The 13,015-nt window shown below is 43.5% G+C and overlaps 1 protein-coding gene across 1 annotated transcript in view; it reads left to right on the top strand.

The window, feature by feature from the left end:
* The first annotated feature begins 562 nt into the window (after positions 1–562).
* The window catches only part of jarid2 (jumonji and AT-rich interaction domain containing 2), a 55,009-nt gene continuing 42,556 nt past the window's right edge, over positions 563–13,015 (top strand). Inside the window, exons 1-3 of the mRNA XM_022747141.1 lie at positions 563–604; positions 1,305–1,431; positions 8,929–9,055. Of these exons, the coding sequence (XP_022602862.1) occupies positions 563–604; positions 1,305–1,431; positions 8,929–9,055 (296 nt within the window). The remainder of the gene's footprint in view (positions 605–1,304; positions 1,432–8,928; positions 9,056–13,015) is intronic.

The raw sequence follows: 13,015 nt of genomic DNA, 5'->3' as shown, positions 1-13,015 counted from the left end.
ACTCGCCTCATGGCATGACTAGAGAAAAGCTATTTCCAGTTTCCATTATTTATTAATACCTCTTTGTTGTTGCTCATGTCCTAATCTCATTTCCTTTAGTCATTAGCGTTGTTCGACATCAAACACAGCTGCCAGAGCAATGAGTGTAGGGGAGCGAGGTGGGAGAGAAGTATGGTTATTGCTGTTGGACACTTTCTAAAGACCCTTTTTAACAATGCTTGTTGCAGTGGAATATTTTTCTATTAAGCTGTTAAAACTCTCAGAATGAGCAGTATAGTGTTTTGAATAAATTGCAGCTTTGATGTGCTGAACATTTTAGCCATCATGTGTTTGCTGCTCAGATTGAAACTGACTTGGGGAGGGGGGGCTGTGTCTTGGAAAAGGATGTGTTGTGCGTATGTGTGTGTGACTTCTGGTGACCTCTTCCACAATAACGTCTTCTGTCTCAGTCTCGCTGGGAGAGATTAGCAACACATGAACTCGCAGTCCCATGATGCTTTTTTCATTTGCTTCCTACCTATTCATCACCATAACACTCTCCTATCATTGCATTGTGCCCGAGATGCCGTCCTTCGAGCATTGTTATGCTAATGTGATGCCCTATGTCTAGCTGCAAGCTAATGCTATGTTATGCTAATGTTGTGTCATGCTAATGTCACGATATAGCGAGGAATGAAGGGGAGGGATGCAACCGGAACAATATGTATGGAGATTCCCCATTATACTGAAACTTTGGTTGTCTGTTTCTCTTCACTAAAGCGGTCGTAACTTTTCATGCATTTCCACACTGAACACAACATTTTGTGTTTCCCATATTTTATTGTTATTATGGCAGACAAATACATAATATAAAAATCACCCATTAAATTCCACACTCCTCAGAATACTAAAATAAATACTAGCTAGCTGCAGTTATTGGTGGTGGATTACCTTGATGGCAACAAATATTTTTCTAGTTTTAGCTTGTAAGGTTTTGTTTTGTCTTTCCGCGTTTCCTGTCCACGACCTCGACCCTCACTTTTATAGCCATGCTGTTGTCTGACAACAGAAACAAAGGAAAACACTCAGCATAAACAACTGTCCAACTTGTAAAGCTCCTGTCTATATTAATGGGCTGTTGATTGTCTTGTCTGCTGAGTTTTCACAGAATAATGTGCAAATTTAGAAATTGTTTATCAGAAGTTGTTTTTTTTACAAGCACAGAAACGCAGCAGAATAATTATTTTAAAAAATGGGAGAAAGAAAAAAAACTCCCACTGTTTCTCTCTGTTAATCTGTTCTCTCTCTATTGGATGTTTCCACAGGATGACAGTGATGGGATCCCGTGGTCGGAGGAGCGGGTGATGCGGAAGGTGCTTTACCTCTCTCTAAAGGAGTTTAGGAGCGCACAGAAACGGCAGCTGGATGGCGATGGAACCACAAACTCCAATGGTGAGTTCATGTCTACATCCTCTCTGTGAGGGACCTGTACCACTATGACATCATGTCTCCACCTGTGTTTGTTTTATGGGGACAGATGTTTTGTCTTTTGTTGCCGTCCATTTTACCCTTGGAAATCTGTATGCAGCCGAAATAAGGACTTTGTAAAGAGGTGGAATGAAATGAAATGAATCTCGTAGAGTGTACTGTAAACTGCCCTGCAATGATTAAAGGCCAACTTCAAATGCAATAATTTGACATGTTGAAAACTCAGACTTCATTTCCCAAAAAAAAAAAACAAACAAAGAATTTGCTACACTAGCATTTTGTGGAGTAAATGTCAGAGTTGCCAGTTTTGTCTGGCTTTGCAGAGTTTAGCGTCTCAGTCTAGCTCCTCACTCCTTTAATTGCAAGCGACAGTTTTATTAGTCTGTTTGTGAGTGAAAACTAAGCAAGTTTTCTTTGACAGCGAGGACCTGTTCTTACTTAAAATGGAGGCAATCCAATAAGAACAAATGATCAAGGCCTCTTGGTTGCCTTTTGTTGTGGGTCAGTGGTCAGCGAGCTGCAGTCTTGGTTCAGTGTCACATCCTCAAAGGAACCCTTAGCCTGAAAGTATTTCCCACTTGTTTTCAAATGTTGTTTATGCTTCAAACAGAGGGACTCTGATGAGGTCTTCCGCAGAGCCACACACAAGAGAAACATGTGTAGAAGTGTTGTTAATCTTTCCTAGCTTGGACATTTACACTCACTGTGGAGTACAGACTCATTAAAACACCGTCTAACTGAAACCCCCGACATGAATTAATACTTGAAGTTGCTTAGTTAGACAGAATTCCAAATCCAGGTGGAAGCCGGCTACAGCAACAGTTCAGGGATCTTTGCGGTTGTGCCGTGTAAACCCGAAACAACAGAAGAAGAGTGAGAGCACAGGGGGGGATGAACATATTGTTTTGAACCAAGCTGCCACCATGTCTTTGTTTGACACTGGTGCTCCCACCCATAAAAAGCCCTCAGCCAGCCAACAGCGGAGATTTGAACTTCACACGTGCCTCAGAAGCTATTCTCAGCTGACATTAACACAACCCAGACACCGAAAGAAAGGAAACAGGAGGAAAAAAAAAAAAAAAGAGCCTCTGAAAGTTCACGCCCAGCCAAGGAAGCCAGCCAGTCATCCAGCTAGGCGGAAAGGGAGACAGGCAGACAGACAGGAGGGAAATCTCTTTTGAAATGTAGCTTATCTTTTATACCTTTTTTTTTTCCCCCATTTTTTTTCTTTATTATATATTTTTTCACACCTTCATTTCTTCTCTCTGTGCTGAGTGCCCCCTCCCCTCTGTGTAGCTAGTGTATCTCTGTGTGTCTGTCTGGCATCTCGTGGCTGCCACTCCAGAGCTCCTCAGGGCCTTTTAAGCCACCGCGGGTAGCTGACCTTATCGCCTGAATAAAAATGACTCATTAGAAAGCGTCAGCGGCCCGTCGCACCGGGGGTAACGACAGCAGCCTGCGCTGACACAAAAGGGAGCCGGGTTGAATAGACGGGCCCTGCTGTTTTAGAGCACCGTGGGTTAGCAAGGCTTTGGAGGCTGTACGAGCGGCACAGTTTCCCGTCTCGCACAGACGATGTGGTGAAACTGTCAGCCATTTTGGAGGATCACACTCAGCGTGCGCTACATCCTGAATGGGCAGCCCCTGCTGTTTTAGAGGACTGTGGGTTATAGAGTCTGGGCTTATGTTGGGGCCAGACATGTGCCCGAGTTTTCAGTCTGACACGCGTTATTGTGAAACTATCAGCCATTTTGGAGAGTCAGATCGTGCATGTACATAATCATTAAATATGTCAGAGACAGAGTTAGAGTAGATGATGGATTAGAGATTACTGCCATATGTAAATAATTAGTCAGTTCATGAATTACTCACTGGCAGAAAATTAATCAAGGAAAATTTTAATAATTGCATAATTGTTAAAGCAAAAATGCCAAATGTTTGCTGCTCTCTTTGATGTCATTATAAATTCAGTATCTTTGCCATTTAGACTGTTGATTGACACAATGAGCAATTTTAAGGCATCGCCTTGGGAAATGATGACTTTCCTAGTATTTACTAATAACATTTTTTACTATAAAAATATATTTGACTCTAAGGCTAAAACCCAAACATATTTACAATCATACTCGACTGAGAAAAGCACATTTGAGAAGATTGCTCAGGGAATTTTTTCCATTTGTGATTTTAAAAAAAATTAACAAAAGAGTTGCCACTTAATTTTCTGTCAATCAACTGTTTCATTAATCCACTAATCATTAAGCAAGGAATTCTGTTTCAATATATTTCAAGATAAGCGTCCACCATTTTGGGGAAAAAGGTATCATGTGACTGAAGGAGGTTGGAGCAGTACCTGGCTGTAATCCTCGGAAAAGCAGCGTTTGTCTCCCTCGCCAGGCATCTGTCTCTCCATCTTTCCCTCCCCACATACCTCCATCCATCCCCATCCTCCTCCTCTCTCCGTCACTGCGTGACAGCACTGGCTATCTGTTTTAGAGGGGGGTGTGGCAGTCTGTCAGTCAGCTGTATGTGTGTCCGATTGTGTGTGTGTGTTTGTGTGTGTGTGTGTGTGTGTGTGTCAGTCTATCTTCCCACCCACCCAGCCTTCTCCCTGCCCATAACCAGCAATCATGCCATCTCCCCAGCCACTTTACCCCTCGCTGTTGGCAGCCGTCCATCTCTGTGTCCATCACACTTCCTGCCTCTCTCTTGCTCATTCCCTGCATTATTTAACAAATGACATTATGCCCTTCTGTGTCCCGGCTTCCGCTCATTCACCCAGTCACCCCTCTCCCTCTCCATCACAGCCATGATCTTCCTCTTCCTCTCCTTTTCTCACCTCTCTCTCCCTCCATCCGTCTGTCCTTCCGGTTGTCCCCCACCCCCCGATGCAGGGTTTCATTACACATCAATAGGACTCTGGTTACTGCCTTCTCCGCAAGCTCCTGTCTCCTCTCTCACTCCCGCTGCTCAATGTCCTCGATTATATATCTCCACCCCCCCCCACCCCCCACCCCACAGAAGCTCTTTTCTCACTCCCGTTCCCTCCATCCGTCTCTGTCTCCCTCTTTCTCGTCATCTCCCTCTTTTCCGCTTTGTCCTTCCTGTCCTCTGCCTTGTCTGTCTTAACTATCTACAGTATCCGTCACCCAAGCCCTCCCTGCCTCTCTTTCCATCACCACCCTCCCTTTCCTTCACTCTATCCTGTTTTCCCACCCTTCCTCTCCAGTTCTCCGAATCATTGAAGCTGCATCTTCTTCCTGTGCCTCCTTACTTCGCCATCTCGCTCCGATACACTCGTCTGTACCTCTCCTCCTCTCCTCTCCCCTCCCATCCCTTCCTTTCCTCCCTCTCCATTTCCCTGAGTGCTATTGATGGAGGAGCTGGCTGCTGGCCAAAAACCTGGAGGGGCTAAAGAGAGGGTTTGCCCATTTCTCTGACTGTCCCCTCTCTTTCTTTTCCCGTCTGTCTACCAGTCTCAAGACCTGCCGTTCCTACTGGTTTTTATGCATGTCGTCCCCTTTGCTTCAGCGCTCGCTCGGCTGTCACTGTGCTGTCTGTCTGTATTTCCCATGCCGCTTGCTCCTTCCACGGCCAGAGTGGCAGCCGAGGCAGCTCAAACACTGTGTGGGCCCTCTATTCTCTCTCTGGTGATCACATCACCTGGCACAGGGGGACAGATGAAGGAGTATCTGCAGGGAATAGGATAGAGGGTGGGATGAAAGGAAAATGAATATATGAATCACAGGCAAAAGAGGAAGAGTTTAGGTATTGAATCAAGTGCGTAAAAGAGATTGCATCTATTCTGTCCCCGCATGCTTTTTTTCCACATCGGCTCAGCCCGTTACAAAATCCCATCTTTGCCTTTTGATGCTTTAGATTTACGGCCTTGAACTGCAAAAAAGCAGATGCCGTGTTTTCTAACTGCACAGTGCTGTATGCTTTTGTTCTGGCTTGTGGTAAGTGTCATGCAGTGTTGTGAGGTCCAGTTTTGGAAGGAAGGAAGGAGCAATATATTTGGGGCTATTTCAAATCCTCTTGCCAGGCAGTCAATTTTAGTATCTGCTGCTACCCTGAAAAACGTCTGGGAATAGATACTATTGGGAATTTCCCTAAAATAAACATTCCCATTGTTTCTTTTTATATTATCCCCCAATTTTAATTGTATACAGGCATCCGGGATTGTTTGAACAAAGGGCATGAAATAGATTTTTAATGCTCTTGTTTACAAGACGGAAAGGGAGATTAAAGTCTTGTTCATCAATGAGAGGGAAGTTAAAAGGCAGATTATTACCACATATCTGCTAACCTCAAAACAAATAAGCATTTTAGCGTAGCTATATTCGCAGCCCTTATATCATGCCATTAGGTATGTCGGCGCACTCATTTTCACATTAAGCCAATATACGCCTTAGTGTTGTCAAGAATCTATAAGGGCACTCTTCCCCAATGATCGTCTTTCCTATGGCATGGCTGCTCTGCTATAGTTCCACTTATTACTATGGCTCACACTAATAGGCTCCTCTCAGCCCTGTGATATGCCATGTTACGCTATGTACCTCTGATCTCTCGAGAGTTTGAGGTGAACATAGCGAGGCGATGGGCTTAGTTAAGCACGCATAAATCTGATTAGAAAGCCCCCCCCCCCCCCCCCCTCCCTTCCCCAGGAGAAACTATTGGGATGGCATACTAGAATGGCCCCTCTGCTGCCTCATCACCACCCCCTCCTCAAGTTGTAACCTCTGTCACAACACCATCCCAGCCCGTTGTCGTAGGCCTCCGCCAGCACCAGGACCTTAAGTTTAGGCACCAGCGCTTGGCTCCCTGCCTGACTGCCTGACTGCCACACTCACCCCTTCCCTGATCCTCTGCCTTCCCAAGATTCCCTGATCTGCCCCTCACATGAGCACTCATGTGCAACCAGCATATGTCAGACAACTCTTTGGAGGAATATTGGGGAGTAAATGGCGGGAGGGAGGGAGTTGAAGTGGGGGGGGGGGTGATGAAATGGGCCTCCGCCTGTTTGTTTGCGTTCTGTGGGGACATCATGCGTCAGTCATTTTGTGAGCACAATTAAAGTTAATGAGCTACTTCGCTTTTTTTTTTTTTTTTTTTTTTTTTTTTTGCTCTGGTGCAAATTTCACTGACAAAATGAAATTGTCCAGAAGTTGTAACTGGAATCTTTTCACAGTCTGCAGTTTGCAGTATTTGACCTAATTATCATTTTTAATCAGTTTCCCCCTAATTTCTCTTTTAAACGTATTTTTCATGGTCACATATTAATTAAGTGCTGGAAAATGTCTTAATCTTTGGAATTTATCTTTAATAAAATGAAGGGAATCTTTTAGAAATTCAGATTAATTTTCCATTGCCATATGAATTTCTTTTGTATTTTTATCAAATAGTACTCTTTCTTAAAAGGGGACATAAAGTGAAACTCTTGATTGATGTTATCCTTTTCTTGCCAGCGGAGACATTGTAAGGCAGTGATTCATCCATGGTCCATAGACTTAGAGGCTCTGCAATGGCAACATAAAGCATTGCCAAAAGTGCAATGGCCTTACTCATCACGCCGCCACTTGTTAACTTTCTGACCGCAACCATGTGTATCTGATGACTATACCTCCGCTTTCAGGTACTGACCTGCCCTGCGTGTGAGAAAAACCAACAGCCTGAGTGTCTATGCAATAATGAGAATGTATGACCTATGTGTGTGTGCGTGTGTGTGCTCACTCAGCCCAAAGCACATTTATAAATCTCAGTTAAATCATATGTTTGAAAACTTCTTTTACCTGCTCCACAATTGCTCATCGTCCTCCTGTCTCCTACACTGTCATTTGATCTTACAACTCCCCTCCCAGTCTCATCTCTCTCTGATGACACAGTGCCTGGGCTTGTTTAACAGTAGCGTCCTCGCTAACAGGATATCAATCAAGTTGCCAGTTATCCTAACCCGTGCTCCACTGTCATTATTATCTTAATTTATTGTTCTTTTGACACCCACTATTAGGAATATGTGGTACACTTTGAGTGACACCTCCCCGTAAAGCATCAGCCAAATGGAATTTCACAGGGTGTGCTGCGGAAGGCAACAAGGACCTCATCCAGTGAAAGAGTGGAATAAGTAGTGGGAAGGTGTTGGTGAATGAAAAGATTTATGACAGCGGCGCTCTTGGTTAAACAAACCATTGACTTGAATGTTGAGTGAGTTATTTGTTTTTGCGAAGTGAATGTGAATAATTTAACAGGCTGCCGTACCAAAGTCCAGTCAGGCACGAATACTTGTCAAAACAGGTCAAAAAGGGTAAAATGTGATGAACTTCTGTCAATGTCAAATCTTGATTAGAATCAATATAAATCTTCAGTTTTGCAAAGTGATATTTCACCAGCACAGTTTCAAACATGTGACCCCTGTCTCCAGTTGGTCACAGTCTCCTTGGCAGCTCCTCCATTTTTCTTCTTCTTTCTTTTTCTTTGAGTAACTCTGAAAAGCTTTGAACTTCCCCAGTTATTTCTACGATATGTTCGCTCATTCACGCTCTATTGTTGAATCCTACAGGCCTTTATGACACGTTCCAAGAACTGCAAGAACTGCCCATGAGGAAATCAAGCCTTGTGATATCTATTTAATTTGGTTGTCTCCCTTAATTACCATTGACTTCCACTCCTCTGTTTGACCTAATTTGAATTCTCGGTGCCTGTTGTTCCTTTTGATTTAAGAATCTGTCTGGGGGCTTATTTTGTTTGTCTGAGTTGCTTGCTAAATATTTAATTAGGGCTCTGTCAATCGGGCTCACTAAGAATGTCAAGTCCGGCAATATCTGTTCACTTCGCTCGCTTGCTCGCCGCGGGCTTGTTTTTCTTAAAATTCTTTGTCAAAGGGCGCACATCATGCACGTCAGCAGCAGTTGCATTTAACAAGGGGAAATGGGGACAGAGGAATGAATAAGTAACTTTCCTGTCGCTCCAAAATTAGCCGCCATGATGCTGCAATAGTTTGTCATTCAGTCACATTGACTAGTTAGACACTGTCAGTATTTTAGCATCGAATGTTTTCAGCGCAGACACTCCACACCAGTCTAGATGCTTGAATAATTTGTATTCTTTCTGTATTCTTCCCCTTCACTCTGTCTTTCTATCTTCTTCTACATTCTCTGCACTCTACTCTGTCAGATAAAGCAGAGCCACTATAATCTTATCAAAAGAAATGCATCTACTCTGCCTTCAGCCCTCTCCACTGCATCAAATCAAAGACAAAAACAGAAGGCTTTATTAACACTGTCAGATGAAAACATTGTTTACTCCCCAAAGACTTGAGCTATATTCTAAACAATATTAAGCCCCAGGAATGGCTTACTGACAAAGGATCGTGCCAGATATCTGGAGATGGAAGCTTTCACAACAAGTGATCCGTAAAATATATGTTGGCCAGACTCTAACCCTTTTGGTGCTTTGTGTTTTCAGGTTCCCTAGCCAATGGGCAGCTGAATGGCTCGGGATCAAAGGGCAGCCACAAAGAAGATGGGTCCTTGCGCTCTCAGGGTCTGGATGGGAGCAGCGAGTACTGTGAGGACAGTCCTGCAAAGAAGAGGTGAGGCTGTGTGTGTGTGTGTGTGTGTGTGTGTGTGTGTGTGTGTGTGTGTGTGTGTGTGTGTGTGTGTGTGTGAGAAAGAGAGAGGTTCCTAATCCTGTTTGCTTTCTAGAGCTCTGATTCTTAGCTTTGGTGTAGTATCGTGAGCCTGGTGGTGTCTGTGTATATGTGAGTTCATGCCAAAGGCTGCGACTGCTGCTGCTGATACTGGGAAAATGGGAATGTGTCAGGTTGCGATGTGTGATGAGAAACTCTGCACACATGTTACAAACTGTAGGTGCAGCTTGGTTGTGATGAATGTCTTGAAGTCTGACGGTTAACAAGCTGCACATGGTACAAGGTTCTCAACACACACATGCATTATCTTCCTTTTTCTCTTATTTGCGCTTTCCCTCTGCAATTCAGTCTCTTTATCACCCATGTATCCTCTCCACCAAAATCCCCAGTAACCTCTCTCTCTTTCTCTCTCTTTCCCTCCTCACTCATAAGTGCGTGTAGTAAAATGTTTGGAGAGGAGCAAGTTGCCCATTACTTCTGTAATAAAATATGACAGTCAACAAAGAAGTGTAAATAGTACAACACTTTAAAGAGCACTGAGGTCCTTTAATGAGCACAGCCCCTCATCTTATAACACAAATGCTGTTTCAGTCATTTATAATGAGCCACTTAAAGGAGTGTTGCCATGCATTTCTAAATGAATTATTTAAAAATTGAAGTTGTTGCAGAGTACAATAAGCTGCTAATTTCCACCCGGCGTAATTTTTTTATGAAGTCATTTATATCACCAGTAAATTATTGAAACAGATTTCGTCTGAAAAATAGCAATTTTCACTGAAATTGGTACAGAACAGTGCTTTCACTGAGACAAATGTTCTTGGAAAATGGAATAAAGGATCTTTGGAAAATGTGACGCTTCTAATGCATTCAGCATGAAGCAGGTTTTGAAATCACAAGCTGGAAAATATGATTTACAAATACTTATGCTCTATAGAGTGAGCAGATTAAAATGGCTAGTGTGTGTCTCAAAGCTTATGTTTTTCCTCTGCCTCAACACCACACACACACACACACACACACACACACACACACACACACACACACACACACACACACACACAGTAGCAGTCATAAACCTGTCCTTTTTTTTTTTAAAATTTTTATTCTCAAGCAGCCGGCTACTGTAGGTGGCAGGTGTGTGTGTGTGTGTGTGTGTGTGTGTTAGTGAGCGTGGGTGCATGCCTGTGTGCTTGTGTGCGTTGTTTTGTTCTCACACACACATTGACAGGGCATCAAAGCATCAGTGTAAAGCTAGGGGGCGGAGTCTGGGAGCTCGGACAGCAGCAGATGTCCTTCTGTAATGAGCGGCCCATACAGGCTCCATTCACTGCGTGTCAAGCACCTGCCTAAGTCCTCCTAGCTGTCATTCGATACTGTAACCTCCAAATCTGAGCTCAGTCATTACAAGCTTTCATCTACCTGGCTTTGAAACAGAAGGCCACTGGAACAACCGATATCAGGAGCTCATTCCTGAAACTCAAAAGTAGACCTTGAATTTGTAGAAATCGCATAGCCTTGACTATGAAATAATGATGAAAGTGTATCGGAGAGAAATAAAGAAAATGTGCTTTTTTCTGCAAGTACTGGAAAAAAAATACTAGTATGAGTCGATCTTGAAGACAGACTGGATAAATGCAGATACATGTGCAGTGAGTAGATAATTGTAGTGGGAACTGCCTAACTGACAACAACAGAAAGTGTTGAATTAAGACCACATGACCCCTGTGGCTTATATTATAGTGAAGCATAAACATTAGTCCACTCTATACCAACCGAGGAAGAAGAAAAGCACCGAAGGAATAAAGTATAACAAGGACAATCTCACACTTTTATTCTCTCTTCCTCTAATGGTCTGTAGTGCTGCGTGTTGAATGGAGTTCAGTTAGAGGCCAGCCTGCTCCATGGTTTTCATTAGTCCACTACACACGGACACACACACATATACTGTATATACACAAACACACAGCAGGACTGAGTGAAGAAAGGCTCTCTATCTGATGCTAATGAAACACAAGCCTAGCCAGAGCTTGGCAGTTCCTCATGCCCTCTTAAAACGCTTATTTTGTGTGTGTGCTTTATGTGTGAGGGATGACTCCAGTGCCCCTGGCATGGGTGCCCCGCACTTTTCCTGAACAGGACTAACTGAGATGATGCCAGGAGCTCTTACACCTGGCACTGGCCAAAACAGAAGGGAGGAGCAGCGGCGTAAGCTGGTTCCAATTTCGAGCGCAGAAAAAGTTTCACACTGTGGAGAGAGGATGAAGGGATCGAGCGCAGACAGAGAGGGGGAAGACTGGGAGGAGCAGCGGAGAGGGAGAGAGTGAGAGAGAGGAAGGGAGGCAGAGACAGAAGGACAGGTGCAAGTGATTTTTGGCAGGAAGCGACCCCCTTTAGAAGTCTTTGAGATCAACTCTGTGTTTGCCTTCCCATGCTCCTGAGATTGGTGGAGAGACTGGCAGCACATCCCCTCAAACATGCCAGCTCATTGTAGCCCTTTCCTACCAGCATGACCATATTCTCCAAATGGGGTTCCCCTGCCAAGAGTTGGCCCTACACACACACACACACACACACACACACACACACACACACACACACACACACACACACACACACACACACACACACACACACACACACACACACACTTAATTTCCACAATCTCATCTTCCCTGCCATGGTTTACTGACCTAGTTATATTCCAGCACCTCTGTTCATCTCCCACATTTGATGTAGGTTGATATAAAGACTGTGTGTGTATTTACCACTCACTGAAGTGTCAAGCACTGTCCAGTACAGCAGGTCATCTTTTGCATATATGATTTAAGAGTTTTGCAGTCATCCACAGTTGTTTGCAGTTGAATAGATATAGATATTTTTGTGTCACCCTTGAAGGAAGTCTTGAGTTCAGTCATAAAACATTCTGCTGTTACAGAAGCTTCTTCACTGAGTCAGCATCTCGTAAATCTTTTAAAGTCATTAATGAAAGAACTCAATCATTTGTTGGGAGTTCAGTTTTGTATTACCCCTCTCACGGGTAGAATCTAAACATGATGTCAGTGTGGTTTTCTTTTTAAATGATCAGGGAATCTTTGTGGCTTAATTGTATACACAGTTTTCAAATTGTGTCAAACATTATTATGCTAAAGACTTTGTAGCCTCTGAATGTAAAAAAAAACAAAAAAGTATTGAATACTCAGGATCAGGATGCACCTCATTTCAGTTAATCTAATTAATGCTTACAAGAGGTTTTCATGGCGTTGCCCTGGCAACCCAGCTAGTTGATCTGTGCGTGTGAGTTTAAAAAAGTGAATACGAACTTATGAAGCACTGCAAAAGTGGGTAGAGTGTTGTGCGGATCAGAAGTTGAGTGCCCCTCTCACACAGACTTCTTAACTTAATTTCTGCGTTCTCTCTCTCTCTCTCTCTCTCTCTCTCTCTCTCTCTCTCTCTCTCTCTGTCCCTCTTTTCGTTCTCTCTTTTTTTCTCACTCTCTTTACTGAACCCCACTTTTGGCTCTCTTTGAATCTGTTCTCTCTGTTGTCTCAGCCAAGACACACACTCAAACACTCAGCTGCTGCCGCTTGTTTTGTTTCGACTTAATGAATGCCAAGTGTGTACACACTCACAGACACAGACCCACACACATACACACACACACACACTTGTCTTGTCTAGCGTAACCAATGACTCTTGTCAGTAATGCATAATCACCATTTCCATTTATGAGGGATTATATGCATGTGTGCGCAGGCCTGCACGCACACACTGCAAGTGTGTGTTAATAGAGGGCCATAATGTGTCTATTGATTTGCTTTAGATGGTATGGTGGGGAACCTATATACAGTGCAACACCTAGCTGTACTAATGCCAAATGGTTAAATGAATAGAAAGTGGAGTACT

The sequence above is a fragment of the Seriola dumerili genome, unplaced genomic scaffold (assembly GCF_002260705.1).
Source record: "Seriola dumerili isolate Sdu_G_001 unplaced genomic scaffold, Sdu_1.0 BDQW01000110.1, whole genome shotgun sequence".
Taxonomy (NCBI): Eukaryota; Metazoa; Chordata; class Actinopteri; order Carangiformes; family Carangidae; genus Seriola; species Seriola dumerili.
Note: the sequence above shows the minus strand (reverse complement) of the source record. Positions and strands in the feature narration are given on the sequence as shown.